Source organism: Amblyomma maculatum, chromosome 2 (assembly GCF_055883805.1).
Source record: "Amblyomma maculatum isolate TAMU_Amacu chromosome 2, ASM5588380v1, whole genome shotgun sequence".
In the NCBI taxonomy this organism is placed as follows: Eukaryota; Metazoa; Arthropoda; class Arachnida; order Ixodida; family Ixodidae; genus Amblyomma; species Amblyomma maculatum.
This window is the reverse complement of record NC_139345.1, coordinates 30,118,507-30,134,458: the sequence shown is the minus strand read 5'-3', so window position 1 is coordinate 30,134,458 and position 15,952 is coordinate 30,118,507. Positions and strand designations below refer to the sequence as shown.

Below are 15,952 nucleotides of genomic sequence, written 5' to 3'. Positions count from 1 at the left end.
CTGACGTCATGGCCTTAGAAATATGTGCGAAATGTCAGCGGTGAAGTAGGTTTGTACGCAAAATAAATACGCCCATGCACGTGGCCCACATGCTGTTTGTGACGAGGTTGACGAAACACGGTGGTGGAGCCGTCAGGTGTCATGCCTGCTTTATATCCACAATCAAGAACTAGGAAGTGAGGTGTCAGTTGAAAGACGGTTCTGCGGGAACGTATAAACTAGGCTGAAATGACAATCATGCAGAAGCATATCCCCCTCAATGTCTTTTTTTTTTTTTTTCACGAACACATCGCAAAACTAAAATACATAGAAAGCTCCGCTCAAATCACGGTTTACCGAGTATCGCGATCGTGAGCAATTTTTTTTAAGTCCACGGTAGTTTTATTATAAGTGTTTGTTCTAATTAGGTTGTTACAGCATCTAGGACTATGAAGAAAGGAAGGAAACGCACCGCACGCGGAAACAAACAATGAAATGCTGCAGAGAGCCGAGACCGCGGACGCACGACGCGCGCGCGTGAGTTAAGCAGCTCTAATCAAAGAAGGCACTGACGAACTGGTAGTGTAGCACATTCTATCTTATCATGTGTCCATTGTAATCTGCACCATCGGCTGAGCAGAGACTTGCGACTCATGGTTAGCATATCAGCGGAAGTGTTTTTTGTTTAGCTAATCAACAAGCCTAAATTTTTTTGCCCACCTAAGATGGAGTCCATGGATACTCGATACAATCATACGAATAGAAATATGCAGAATAAATTAGAAGCGATTTAACGGTGAAATTTTCCAAGAAAAATCACGTGACAAAGGTACTATTCAGGGTTATAACTATACAAGTTTTGGTTGTAGCGAAAATGGAGAGTGTTCGGGGATGTTACCATATCTTCTCTATGCAGCCTATTTATTGAAGCATTGAGGAAGGTTTTCTTCTTTGTTGTTTCGCTTAGGATAGGCCAGGCGCGACACGAATCTCCTTGGAGAATGGTTGCTGTTAGTAGATCTGACGAAGATGTTAACGACTCGATGGTGCGCAAGGTGGTCGAGGTGCTGCGGACAACCATCGATGAGCTGGTGCTGTACGCGCGGATCGCCCTGATCACCATCCTCCAGGCAATGCAACCCAAGGGCCGCTGCCAGTGCCAGCAGAGCATGGAAGGAAAGACGGTCGTCGTCACGGGAGCCAGTTCAGGTGGGTCGCTCGCCACGCGTACGTCAGTGCGTGAGCGGAATAAATGGTGTGGCATCACGGCGCGCAGCCTAAGGTTGCACCGTACACGAGCCGTGCACGGCTCTGTATAAGTTGATGCGAGACATCATTGGCCTGCTGTTGCTTGTCGACGTTGTCAAGCTCGAGCCTATTATCTTCATAAGTGCACGGCTCGTGTACTGCCTCGACGCGAGGGATTACCCGTGCTGCTATGGCCGTAGTTTTTGTGTCCCATTTGGGAAAGAGAACAATGCCGATTTACACCTCGCAGGATCGGTTAGGCATGCAAACAAGCAGAGCGTAGTATTCCTTCTAACCTCATGGGGATACAGTTTTCACGAGTGAGTTCGAGCCCACCCTCCTGAGGCAAGTAGACGACTACTGCAGCTGCGACATACAGCGCTTCATGAAGCAGCCGTCTTGCACACCCTTCGCCATCGCGAAGCTGAAGATGGTGGGAGGTTTAGTGGTGTTGCAGCAAGTGAGCTTCTTCCCCACCCTCGTTTACAGTGACGATTTTTCTTTCAAAACAAGCGATGAAAGCTGCCCTTTTTTTACACCATTATCTACGAGGTTCTTGCTGACCCTATTGACATCATTACGCACCGCAGAAGACGTACTACCTGTGCTGAGGGTATACATGATACCGAACCAACTGGAATATTATATAGCCAGGGCTTTCTCGTTTCCATTAAAAAAATTCGGCCAGAATTTTAGAACTGAAATTTTACTTCTTGTAAATGCTTATACATGAAGCTATAAATACAATATAAATACATATAAAAACTGCAATAAAAAGTCAATGTCGATGCGTTGTTTATTGCGACCGAAAGGCTCGCGTGCATATGCTAAGCCAGCAATAAAGAAGGGAAATCAGTCTGCGCAAAAACATTACGTGTAAATAGTAATACTATGAAATCGCGAATGTGGGGTTACTATATTCAGCTAGCTAAATTGTTGGTTGGTTGGTTTGTGGGGTTTAACGTCCCAAAGCAACTCAGGCTATGAGAGACGCCGTAGTGGAGGACTCCAGAAATTTCGACCACCTGGGGTTCTTTAACGTGCACTGACATCGCACAGTACACGGGCGCCTTGCTTTTCGCCTCCATCGAAAAGCTGCCGCCGAGGCCGGGATTCGATCCCGCGTCCTTGGGAACAGTAGTCGAGCGCCGTAACCACTGCGCCACCTTGGGTTCGTGCTGAGGTTCTGAACGCGCAAAATAACCCCGAAACTGATAGTTCAGTGATGAGTGTTCATTCCTTAACTACGGCTACCTGAAGGGGATGGACGGATGGTCACCTCACCATCTTAGGTGTATAATTGGCGTTGTCTTGTGGCCACAGGCCCGTGACTACTTCTTCTCCTTCGGTGCATATGGCATATACCTACAGTGGGGGATTGACCACTTCTTCTTCTTTTCCCTCGAAGTGTTGGCTCCAAGATGATCCAAAGCCATAGCTGTCAGCAGAGAGACACGTTCGTGCGCTGCCAGGACAAAACTACACCGGATTGTACGGTCAGCTAACCTCCTGCTATTTTCGCTTAGTACCTTCTTGGAGCAAGCACTTCTCTCACATTTGGGGATCTGCCGGAAACACTCCGTTTTTCCTCTCCCTCATCAGATACTCCTAACGCGCGCTATTGCGGCTATTCATCGCACCGCAAGCGTTTTCTTCCAATTGCGCCATTGGGCAGGGCATAGAGTTCACTTTTGGCTCTGTGCCGTGTGCTGTGTAATGTCGGTGCACATTAAAGAACCCTAGGTGGTCGAAATTGCTGTGCGATCAACGTGCCAGCCCAGCCTCACTGGCCGTCACCTTTGTCGAGGCCGCTCGGAATTGTCGTGTGATCAACGATATTGGCAGATGAGGCGTTTCGCCTGAACTACCGAAATCGAGTATCGGCACTGTTGGCGATCATGAACGAGCTGTTCATGAATCGACATAGAGTTCCCCGCCGCTGGTCAGGAGCGTAGGCATCATCAAATGTGCCGCGTTACTGACGCGGCAAGTGTTTTGTCAATGTGCGCTGTCATTCATCCCAGCAAAGTTGAAGCTGTGCCTGTCCAAACTGCCTGCTTAAAACTTTATTTGTTGCGTACGTTGTGCTACACCTTTACGAGAGTCCAAGCATTCTGCAGGGACAGCGATGGTGAATATTTTAACCGAGCCGGCTGTTCGTATAAAACGCTGTTTTCAAGTGGGTGAGAGTGGACTCCCGTGGCGGCCACCTTAATTTAGGTGAGAGGCCTTGAACCTGCATGTGACCGTGCTTGCACATCACAATGTGCCCTATTCCATTTTCCCGCGGGAAGTGTGCACCGAGCAATGGTTGATTCGATAGCGAGTAGGGAAAATATTGGTTAGACACTAGGTTCCTCCCCTACCAAGAACACACGTAGCATACGACATTGGCCCGCACCCTAATTGCTTACAGACACTCTAAGCCATTTGGTTACTGGCCAACACCGTATGCTGCGCGTGTTCTTGGCAAGGGAGAAACCCAGTTATCATGCGAAATCTGTGATGTTGTTCTCATTATTAAGGAAGGTGATAACTGTGCGAGCATACCTCCCATCGTTTTCTCGCAAAGAAACAGAGGTACCTTAGAAGCAGTCTGCCATGACTGGAAAAATATTTTTCCTTATTACAGGGCCGCATGCGTGTGTTCACCGAAATGTATTTATGTACTTTTAGATGAATTAAAGATTGGTTTGATATTTAGCGCACATCCTGCCTTCTGTTTCATGGTGACAGCCTGAAGCTCTTGTCTTTTCTACAACATTGCGAAAAACAATTGAAGCCATTAGACATTACCGAACATGAATATCGAGCGTTAGATCAGGGTCCTTTAGAAGCAGTGATATAGTGCTCTCGGTCCTAAGCCGCGGACGCTGGTCTGTTCGTTCCGGTGCGGGTTTGAAACTAAGCCATGGCAATGTAGTTTCACAGCGCATCAAGGTCAGATCTTGGCTCAACGCGACCTTCATGAATGTGAGCAGTAGAGATAACGCACTTAAAAGTAGGAAATAGTAATGCGGAGAAGAACAGAGAAATAGCAACAGCCGCAAAAAAAAAAAAAGAGATAAAAATGACGACCAGGAAGGCGCTGAAGGAACAATCCATACTTCCTCTTTGCGTGTAAATGGTAGCTATATGCAGAAACTGTTTCTATGAATATAGCGCTCGCCGGACGAAATTTTGTAGAAATCGCCGAAGTCTACTTGCTTACGAATGGGTTAGAACATAACTTTTGACCAATAAAACATTATTTCTAACTTCTCCAACTCATTGCATGGTAGGACATTTAATACGGCTGGCTTTTCTGCTTTGGATTCGCCTTACAGGAATCGGCCGCGCCACAGCCACGGACCTTGCGCTGCGGGGGGCACGCGTCATAATGGCCTGCCGGAATGTGGAGAAAGCCGCTAAGGTGGCGCAAGACATCCTGCGCGAAACGCAGCGGCCGGTGGTGGTCAAGCAGCTGGACCTGTGCTCATTCGCATCGGTACGCCGCTTCTGCGACGATATGGTGGCCAGCGAGCCTCGTCTGGACGTCCTCATCAACAACGCCGGCTACATTGGAGGCGAGGAAATCACGTACTCACACACTGGGCGAATAAATTCAAGCAATGTGAATACCAAATGTACCGGAAGCTAAGTAAATTTTCTCGACATGTAGGCAAACTGTCGGAGAACACGAGCGATAATTGAAGACTAACGGCCGTATCGGCTTTTCATGCTGGTTTTCTTCGTGCCGCACCCGTGCAAGGACGCATGCTATTATCTGGCTAAATATGAATAAAAAGGAATGAATAGTTCTGAATCCCAGAGAGCTCACAGGTAATGTTCAAACAGACTGGTGTTTTATTTTGTTTTCATTTATTTTCTCCTCAAAGGTCCGAAGGCATTACATAAAGAGAGGCAGTTAAACATGTTTATTTTTTGTTGAAAGTGCTCAAAGAAAAATTAAACAAAGAGCGAAACGTAATGAAAAAGCAGCAAAAGTAACAAATACAAAAATTAATGAAAATTCAGATAAAAATTCAGGAGGATACAAAACAGATAAGAAGGCGAAACGGAGCAGTTTTAATTATCTTATTGTTCTTTCTTTGCATCCGAATTTGGTATCAAGAATTTACTTCATGCGGTCGCATGCTACAGATTACCGATTCCTTGTACATGCACCAGAATGAGAAACGAACGACACGCGGCAAACGACGGTCATCCGGCTGAGCGATGAGATTTCGCCGACCTGCAGGGAACTTACGAACTGCCAGATTTCACCATGTGGTCATCTAGCCACGAGCCATCAGTGACTTATTTTTTCTGGCCGCTCTTGTCTGAGTGTCTTCGCTATTAATCCGTCGCCGTCTTCGACCTCCCCGTTATCTACCCTTGCCATCAGCACCGACTGTCGTTTTCTTCGCAGACCTCTCTCTAGTCTCATCTGCCAAACACCATGTCTGTCCAAGTTTACTGTGAGGAGTTTAATCGTTTCGTACTTTTCATTTTTTAGATTCAAAGAGGGTCAAACTGACCGAAGATGGCTTCGAAGTGGCCTTTCAGTCCAATTATCTCGGGCCATTTCTTTTCACACTGCTACTCCAAGGTAAGCAAATGGATTGAGCTCATTTTTGGCCCCTTGGCTGCACGTATTGACAAAGGGTAAAAGTAAACTGTGGAGAGTTAAACGTCCTGAAGCGACCAATATGTTGTGAGGTACGTCGTAGTGCAGTGCTCCACGTAAGCACGCGGTCGTTTACGCCTGCATCGAAGTGCAGCCACACAGACGAAGGCGTTATAGCTCACATTGGCGAGAACAGCGATTGTTGCTGTATGCTGTCGCTGTCCTATGTCCTCGTCACTCTGCGCTACAAGCCTACAGCACCTTCGTCATGAAATGCATGAGTAGGAACACCGCTGCTGACAAAACATTTCAGTTGTCTATGTTGCTCAGGCTGCAGTGTCATGCCCATCAGCACTTGCCACCGTCACCCAGAACCATAATCTGCCTTTTTAAACGGCGACACCTCCCCCCCATCTCTCTCTCCTGTCCAGAACCTCTGCGGCTGGAAGCAATGACCAACTTCGCAAGCATGATAAAAACTATCTGGACGCTTAAGTCACCTAGTGAAATGCGACACCATTAGAAGCAATGCTGCTAGTGCAGGCCTCTGTCCGCCGATGGTCGTTTGTATTGATGGGTATTTTTTCTTTTTTTTAGAAGTTGTGTTAGGAATTGAGGCTCCAAACCAGGGATTTTGGGCTGCTATTTGACTATGTAGATGCTGACAGTGTTAATTATAACTCATATTTCAACCTGACAGGTGGATCTGTCTAGACACTGTGCGCACAACCAAGAATAGTGGCCAACTGCCACCCAGCCCACTACTGCTGTCGGTCATATCACGTGGCCAACCCATCTTCGAACGGCCAGCCTACTTTCAGGAGCCAAAGTGACATACAATAGCCAGTCGGTGATCGAGGTCGCAAAAACTTGGAAGCCTCCATGTTGAGCCGCAGCCGAGAAGCAGCGCAACATGGGCTCCCTAGTAAACACTTATCTGGGCTCGAGACAGCTGGCAGGGGACCCTCTTTATCTTCAGGCATATCAATAGGCACCTTTCGATATGTAGCACTTCTGCTCGATGAACTATGGAACAGCGCCGAAGCAGTACGGAACAGGCATTTACTTGGGCTCTTAGACAGCCGTGGTTTGAGCTTTAAGGAGATAAATATACTTACACAAATCATATCTGTTGTATAACGTTCTTTTAAGCGTTAGTAGCTCCACCGAGAAAGAATTCAGGCGTCTGGCGTAGTGTTGTGCGTAAGAAATAAAAAAAAAAGTAGAAGAATAGAAAAAATACAAAACATTACGTAAAGAAATAGCTTTCGCAAAATTGGTAATGGCTAAAAAGGCTCAGCAAAATTAAGAAAGAGCAAGAAGGCATGAGCAAAATTTAAATTTCTAAATTGACTCAGGCCAACTGAAATTCCCAAGACTGTTGACACTGAGCGTTTGAGAACGACTTTACAGTAATAAGAGTTACTCAGCGAGAAGGCCCAGTGCTAACATTCTGGCATGAATTTAGGGTAATTAAGCCTCTCCGTAATTGTTTCTGTTTATCGTAGGTCAGTATACGATATTATAAAGTCCAATGTTCTGCGGTGCCCATGTTCATAGCACGCAGTACAATGGCGTAATGTTACAGTACCTCTTTTAAGCGTATGAACTAACTTCCATGCTTGTTTCTGCGAAACCGTGACATACTGGAATATCCTTGCTAACGATTTGGTGACGCAGACTTCACTACAAATCTTGGAGAGTCTCCTATAAAGTATTAGTGAGTATTTTATTCGTAATTGTCGTGTTGCATTCACGTTTTTGAAGATATGTTTACTCCTTTAGGTTCCTGCTAATCATTCGGCAATATATCTTGGAATGTTGCATATCATTTTGCCACCTTAGTTTCCTTTATGTTGTGCGTACTCAAAGATCCTGCAAGAAAAAAAGACAGATAGGCAATCGGATTTGTAAGTAAAAATTACAGGATTGCACATAGCTTCGCTTAAGAGCTTAACAGCATAAGCCTTTCCTACTTCTCTTCTTTCTCTTCAGTCTACCTTTTCTCTTCTTCCTTTATCTTGTGTGTTTGTGTACTCGTTATAATTTAATTACTTTCTTTTCTTTTCCTTCCTCGCCAGAGCCTATTGCGAAGTCCATACGTCCTATACCGGGGAAATTATATTGACGCCAGAACGTATTGCGGCGTTTCGCTGACACATCTCACGGAATCTCGCAGACGCATCTCACGAACACATCTCGCGGAATCTCGCGGGCATATCTCGCAGACGCGAGATATTCACCGTGAGCTATAGAAGAGCTTTGGCCTTAAAATAAATGAAGCCGTAATTCGCGAGTGTCTCCTCCTCAGAGTTGCTGAAGAAGAGCGCGCCCAGCCGCGTGGTGAACGTGTCCTCCAGCTTCCACGTCTTCGGTCGAGTAGACTCGCTCGAGAAGAGGGCGCGTGGACTGAACGCCCTAAGGAGCCCGACTGCCGTATACGGAAACGCCAAGCTGGCGCTCAACCTCGCCACCCTGGCACTGGCCCAAAGGCTCGAGGACTGCGGTAGGCACCCACTACGAGAGCACCACACCTAAGTGCACTTTTTGATTGCGTGTCACAGCCTATAAGCATGCTTTTCTTCTTTCGGCATTCATTCATTCATTCATTCATTCATTCATTCATTCATTCATTCATTCATTCATTCATTCATTCATTCATTCATTCATTATCGCATCAAAGTATGCAAATTGAGAGGGGAACAGATGCTGCATGTTGCCTTGACCTGGCTGATTTGAATAGTCATGCACACAATCGCAGATAATGGACCCCTTGCAAAAATCGTTAAGTAGGCTTTCCCACGCTGCTTCTTTACCCAAACATGGCGTCACTGGCCGCCAGAAAAACGGCGATATAGACCTGAAATCGCATGTTGCTTCTACACAGATGCATGTAGTGGTAATAGAGCAATTATGCAAATATGTTCTGATGCATAAATGATATGAATTATGGCCATAATATAATGTTTCAATACATTGCTGTTCCGCCATTAGAGGGGAATGCAGCATAGAGGTGAAGCTGACTTAACATTTATGAAAGGGGTCTATAGTCACTCCTGCTGTCAATATCTGGGCTTGACTTGCGGACCCTATTTGAAAATTTAAATGTCGCTACGGTGGAGCAATCGCTGGCAGAATCCTCAAAGCTAACCCCACGTGTAGATACGGACAACATCAAAGACCTTGGTTCCCAAATACAGTGGTGGTAAAAGGAGCACGAAAGCACTTATTAAAGCCATAAAAAAAAAAAATATGTATATATTTCAGAGCATCAGACTGCCGTAGTCGGTGCTGTATATTGGGAGTTCTAGTCTTCGGCAGCCGCTTTTTTGGTACTACCGATCATTTCGAAGCAAAAAAGGCTGCCATGCTCGGAAGGAGAGATTTAGATTGTTTTGTCCTAAACGGGTGCTCGCAAGATAATGTTTACCTATATGAAATCGAACGTGGGACTACGGCTTAAGCATCTTGTAGACATTTCAAGGCTGTTTTGTTGTTATTTATTTATTTATTTTTTATATCGATATGCTGCAGGCCACTGGGCCCAACCAAGACTCGGTGAAAGCCACAAGGGCCTTATCATCACCATCATCATCATCATCAGCCTGATTATACCCACTGCAGGTCGAAGGCCTCTCCCATTTTTCTCCACTTAACCCGGTTCTGTGCTAGCTGCATCCACTTGACCCCTGCGAACTTCTTAATCTCATCCGCCCACCTAACTTTCTGCCGCCCCCTGCTACGCTTTCCTTCCCTTGGAATCCAGTTTGTTACCCTCAGTGACCATCGAGTATCCTCTCCGCACTACATGTCCTCCCTATGTCCATTTCTTCTTAATTTCCACTGGAATGTAGGTAACTTGAGTTATTTCTTCTATAGGGCCTTATAGGGCCTTATAGTTTCTGCTAATTATGACGATCACTACTTTTCAAAATGCTTTAGTCTAACCAAAGCAAGTTTTCATGCAAAATCTACGCTCGCCACAACGGAAGTGCCGCACAGTTTGTGGGCGCATCTGGTACAAATACATGCGGGGGAAATCCCGATGGTCATTCCAGTGGAAATGGTGTGCCATAATGACATTCACAAAACCGCAGACAGCTGCGATCAGTATATCAGCAAGTAGCGCAGCGAAGGAGCCGCATCGGCAGCATCCCCGGTCCTAAAAATGTCTTCACGCGACGTCTTGGCCAATCACAGGCGGCGGCGCGACCCATGCTGAGCCCCGTCGCACGGGCTGCGCGTTTCTTCTGAAAAAAGGCTATTTCTGTTTTTTTTTTTTTTTTTTTCTGCGTAATTCCAATCTGATATTCGAGTTCTCAGCATGAAGAACTGTGGGTTTCTGCTGATAGCCCGAATTTTGCAAAAAGTGCTGCAGTGTACCTTTAGCCTGAGGACAGCGTATAGAGCTATGAAACGGAAAATGGTAGGTGAAAGGTTAAGAGACAGAAGGCGTGCAGACTGGGTCAGAAAAATTAACTCGAGTTAAAGACATTCTAGTGCAAATCAAGAATAAATGGGCACAGACAGGGCGTGTAGTGCGTAGAGAGGACAATCGATGGTCTAAAAGGGTAACAAACTGGATTCCAGGGGAAAGAAAACGTAGCAGGGGGTGGCAGTAAGTCAGGTGGGTGGATAAGGTTAAGACGTTTGTAGGGGTCAAGTGGTTTCTAGCTAGCACAGAACCGGGTTAAGTGGAGAAATATGGAAGCAGCATTCGCCCTGCAGTAGGTATAGTTCGGCTGATGATGATGATGATGATGATGATGATGATGATGATGATGATGGCTATCGCTATTTCAGCCGCTCTTCGTCATACGCGCGGGAGCTTCAGAGGAACAAGCTCCTCCGTAGGACATGCAGGCTTGTCAAGACGGCAGTGTTGAGTTGGCTGTATAGCGTGATTATTCTCCTGAATCATTGTCTTAATTTGCCCTCTTATACATCTTGTCAGATACCGCCAGTCAGTGAGAACCCGTTAGCCACTTTGTGAAGCAAAAATAGTAAGAATTTTCGAAGAATGTTTGAAATAACGGTCGCCGTACCTGGAACTCAGCCTGTATAGCAAAATATTGCGAAATCTCTTAACGATGTGAGAAATGCTTCATGGTTCAGGAAACAGCGCTTGGCAAAAAAATAATAATATATATAAACAATAATGTCTTCAGATTTAAATAAATTTTCTGGGGGCTCCAAACGCTGCAACAAAACAGGGTGTTAGTACGCACAGTTGCGTACACTCTTCGAAAAAGATCGAATTTCAAGCTAAATAGAAGTTAATCCCACTTAATCATCCCGTGTCAGAACATAGCTGTGTAAATCAGTGGCTTAGCACAATAAACCTTGTATTCAACTCATATAATCTGCTCTGATAACTTGCTGGGCTATGCGGACAGGGTCGAAGCCCCTGCCTGTATCGCAAGGTGAGATGGGACATGTTAAAGGCGAGGAAAAACTTGCTATAAAAAAAAACCATACTGGCTTCCTCGCTGCAGGCGTTGCTCCTACCCCGCAATGATGGGGGTGGTCGCACGTCGTTGCCGGTTTCGTGCGTGTCTTATTTGGCTTGTCACGACGGGAGCGCTTGAAACTATACTTCCAATGCGTAGGTTTCTCAAGCTGTATTACCGTCGACAACAACGCGAATGTTGAATGCATAGCTCTTTCCGCAGCCAGCCCAACAGAAAAAAAATCTGTTCGTTCACGTACAAACAGCACTGACTGCAGCGCGTCGTCTGCTGTAAACAGATTCCTTGGAAAATTAAAACCATGCCTGACGACATGAAGGGCGCGCGCATCCGCTTTAGAGAATGAAAAACTGTCCGCGCGTGTATGTGGCGGCAAAAATAGGGAGGTTGAAGAACTGGGAGGGTAGTGGGAACAAACCTGTCGCCATGTAGAAAGGAAACAAATTGAGAGGTCATAAACGCACATATATGCGGGTCTTTAGAAAAACTGCCGCAAAGGTGAACAAAAGGTAAATAGATAAGGATTGGGGCAAAAAGCAATGAGATAAGCAAAAAAGGAGGAGGGCCAAACAAGCGTAATTGAGAAAAGAGGAAATTAAAGGACTAACGCAGAGCTACAAGCACATATATTGAATTAAAAAAAAAAATCTGCATTCAGCTAGGGGAAAATGGGGTTCCCAAATTCTAGATAGTGGGACTTTGGTGGCGAAGGGGGGGGGGGGGTCAATTTGCAAACAGTCCACCAACATAAAAACTTCCTTTCCTTCGTTAGAAAGCTTGGACGGTGTGTTTGGCCAAGCGATCCCTGTAATGCTGACTTTCCCAGTGCTGCAAACAGCTTGTGAGGTGGAGCATGTAGTTTATTGTTCGAAATAGGGTTGCGGATGGGCGATATTGAAAAGAGGGGATCACTCCCTCTCGCCACTGCGCACTATAATAGATAATTGCGGTCCTCCTGTCGCCCCCGCCAACTTGAGAGGCGAGAGGTACGTAGAAGCACAATTTCCTGTTGTAGTGCGCGTGATGCTGATTGGACAGAGGTGCCTCTGCCTTTCGCAGTGCTGAAAACATCCTGTGAGATAATCTGAGGTGCGCGCAGACAAAAGTTACTTCCCTTCTTTGTTAATTTCAACTTTACATAGCCCAAATCATCAACCTTTCTCTCTTCAGTACATATGTTACATATAACTGACGTATAATGTGATAAATAAAAATTTGAAGACCCCGTCTTTGTATTGCTGTGTAATCATTTCGTTTGGTGCACTGCAGAAAGAGTAGTAGTGGTAAGGGGTGTGCATTACTAAAAAAAAAAGAAATTAAATATGTAGGTGCGGGCTACGGTAACTGCCAATTTTTCCTTGGATATCTGATGTGCTGCATATGTAATAAAATCGATAAGGTAGATAGCATAAAATGAAAGATGCATAGTAAATTTAGGAAACATAACAACGCAAATAATGCGACCAGAAGACACAACAGAGCACAACGTGACACAACAGAGCACAACGTGACACAAGCTTTGTGTCACGTTGTGCTCTGTTGTGTCTGGTGGTTGCATGCTTTTGCGCTTTTACCTTTCGCAAATTCAAGATGGCACGAACATCGCATAATGATACATAGTAAAAAATGGCGAAAAGAAATGTGTTCGCCAATATACGCCGTAATCACGCGTAGACTGCATCTACACCACGAAGATAATGTGAAAAGAAAAACTGCTCCTGCGCATGTCATTCAGAGTCTCGTGCAGTGTACGAAAGCGAGAAAGAAATAAGCTGAAGTGAATGCTGCATCCACATTTATAACGGTTAGGTAAAATTTCGTAGTTAACAGCAATGTCCAAATGCAACCTTTTCAAGTAATCTAAAACGCTATTCATGTGCGAAAATTATTAATAAAAACAGAGGCCGACGAAAGCGCACAGTTGAAAGGTTGAAGGAAAGAAACAACGTTTTCCTTCCTCCATGATTGAAAGTGACCGTGAGCCGTGCTACCTGAGCAGTCAGCGCCCGGCAGCTCGCCCGCGCACGCACCCGCCGGCCGACCGCATCCCGACAGCGTACAGCACCACGAAGGCGACCCTCCGCGGGCGCGAGACGAAAGACTAGGAAGTTTTTCCAGGGACCATACCGAGGGCTACCAATAAAAATATAAAAACGAAATTTTTGAGATCCGACAAAAAGAAAGTAGTTTTTCAATGAAAGCAGAAAACGCTTACGTACGTTTTTAAAACCTCGACATAGGCTTTGCTAAGGAGGCTTCTTTTATTTATTTTTATTTTTTTTTCATGGAAAGGTAATTGTAGCGAAAACAGGAGGAAGTTAATTTCCAGTGTCCATGTTATTGTTTGATTAATTGACAACGTTTCTGAATAGGAAAATCCCATGCATGCCTCCGTGCCACAATGGAAATAACTTGACAGGACTTTCTGTTTTGCTTGTTTGTTAATCCTCTAGGAGTCACGGTGAACTGCCTTCATCCAGGAGGCGTGCGGACATCGATATCAGATGGTGGTTCGACACTGCGCAAGTACTTGTTTAGATTGTCCATGGATCTCACAGGAAAGGTAGGCGTCTCCTTGTCGAGCATATAAAATACAGATAATTCTTGCAACCACCCCACAATGCGCGATGATGTTTTTTTTTTCCTTTTTAAGACGAAACCTGTAGTCTTCTGGGTGTGCGCAGAAAGTTCACCTCTGCTGGCGCTTGAACGAATAAAAATAGCCGAAAAAAATGATTGTATGAGATAGAGGAGGAAAAGGAAAAATAAATCTGAAGTCAAGTTTGATGACTTTAGAATAATTACCTAATTAATTAAAATCACAAATGTAAAATTTGCGTTAAAATAGTGCCGGACGTCGATATAGTACAGGGACGTAGAAAACAGTTCTGACATCGAAATATTAGAAAAAACGTCAAAATTGGGATAGAAACGCCGGATTTGCGCCGAATTAGATTAATAACGCGTAAGTAAGGTTAAATGATACCTCAGATGACCGAAGGACCTATAATTTCGGTAAAAACAAGAAACAAAGTAACTTGGATGATGAAGCCACATTTGGGGGAAAGACGTCGAGAAGGCAGTGTGGGACCTCACAAAATGACTAAGGAATGCCGGATTTGTGTAAAACTAGATAAAAACGTCTAATTAGGTGTAAATAACGGTTAAATATAACTGGGGTTCGTATGGGTCAAAAGCGAACAAACTTATTGATGGTGACGTCACATCCCACAAAAAGAGACAACAAATGAGTACAAATTCAGCAAATGAGTACGAAGAGTCGCCTAAGGGCTTTCGCCTTACCGCACTTAAGAGAGATATCCAAGTGCCTCCAATGAATTTTTTCCTTTGTGTTGCCCATCTGTCGGGCGCCTGACTAGCGCAATGGGGGATATACAGATCCGTCATTCAAGACCTGGCCGACAAAAGCAACATCACTGCGAAGCATGCGGCGGAACCCTGAAAACTGCTTGAGCTCGTTATTGAATAAACTGAGCCATTTTATTTCCTTTCTTTTTTTTTTTTCATGAGATTTGATTTTATTCATATTTTGACTGGTATATTGTACAAACTGCCAATTGGGGCATCCGTATGATGTGACCGCGTGGTATGTGCAAAGCTGTGAGTCTGGTGTCTTCCCCGAGTATATTTTCGCCCTTTCAAGATTTCTTCTTTACATAAGTCGACCGCTTCTGCAGTGCCAGAGTAACTTTCACCTTTCCTTATTTTAAAGAGGGAACAAGATCGGGTAACGACGCCATATGGCACCTAAACGAAGGCTGGAAGACCGTGAAACACTGCGCATTTGTTTCAATGCAGACCCCGCTCGAAGGCTCCCAAACGACGATATGGCTTGCCGTCGACCCGGCACTGGAAAGGACCACTGGCAAATACTTCGTCGACTGCGCTCCTGCTACCCCCAGCAGAGAGAGCGTGGATCGCCGGCTGGCCGAGGACGTCTTCTCGCGCTCCGTTCGAATGCTTCCTCTGACCGACAGCGAGCGGGAGCCGCTCACAAAGCCACTTTCCGGAGCCACTGTTCGCGAGGAGAGGAAGATGAGAGAGGAAACACGAACGTAACCAGCGGCTGGTGCACGCCTCCCTTGAATTGCCTCGTGATTAATTGGGGTGAACCTGAAGTGAAAAGGACTCCTTTTTCTACTCCTTCCCACGCCAGTTTGACAACGCTGCTAAGAAATAATCATACTCGCAATGCGACGCGTTACGACCAGGAAAGTCAGAATTATTCACTAGCGTCTTTCTGAAACGTGGAATTAAACAATGCGTGTCATAGTTGACCTGTATTTTTAAATTTATGGATTTGAAAGAAGATACTTCATAAACATCTTAGCCGATCTGCGAGTTTGAAATTCGGGGTTTCTGAAAAATCGTAGGCTTAGATTTACGTGATTGATCTAACTTGATTTTTAACCAATGTACCTCATTCTCAGCCTGCCACCCACTACAGCTATGTCGTCATTCCCGCTTAGCTACTCGTGGCTCGTATGGTAGTTGTCGCGGATTGAGTTATACGAGCTAGTATATGAGTTTTTCTCCGTCTCATGATTTGACGAATAGCCTCTTTCCTCAAAAGCTATTTACCTCATCGGGATGTAAATACCAATTATTTTATATCCATAACACAAGC

The 15,952-nt window shown here is 45.2% G+C and overlaps 1 protein-coding gene across 1 annotated transcript; it reads left to right on the top strand.

Annotated features, from left to right (window-relative positions):
• Window positions 1-961: 961 nt before the first annotated feature.
• Window positions 962-15,588, top strand: LOC146198271 (retinol dehydrogenase 14-like). The gene is made up of 6 exons (XM_084593682.1): window positions 962-1,188; window positions 4,554-4,793; window positions 5,726-5,818; window positions 8,148-8,342; window positions 13,758-13,867; window positions 15,124-15,588. The coding sequence occupies exons 1-6, from the start codon at window positions 981-983 to the stop codon at window positions 15,382-15,384; spliced, it is 1,107 nt and encodes a 368-aa protein (XP_084449808.1). The 5' UTR covers window positions 962-980; the 3' UTR covers window positions 15,385-15,588.
• Window positions 15,589-15,952: the final 364 nt, after the last annotated feature.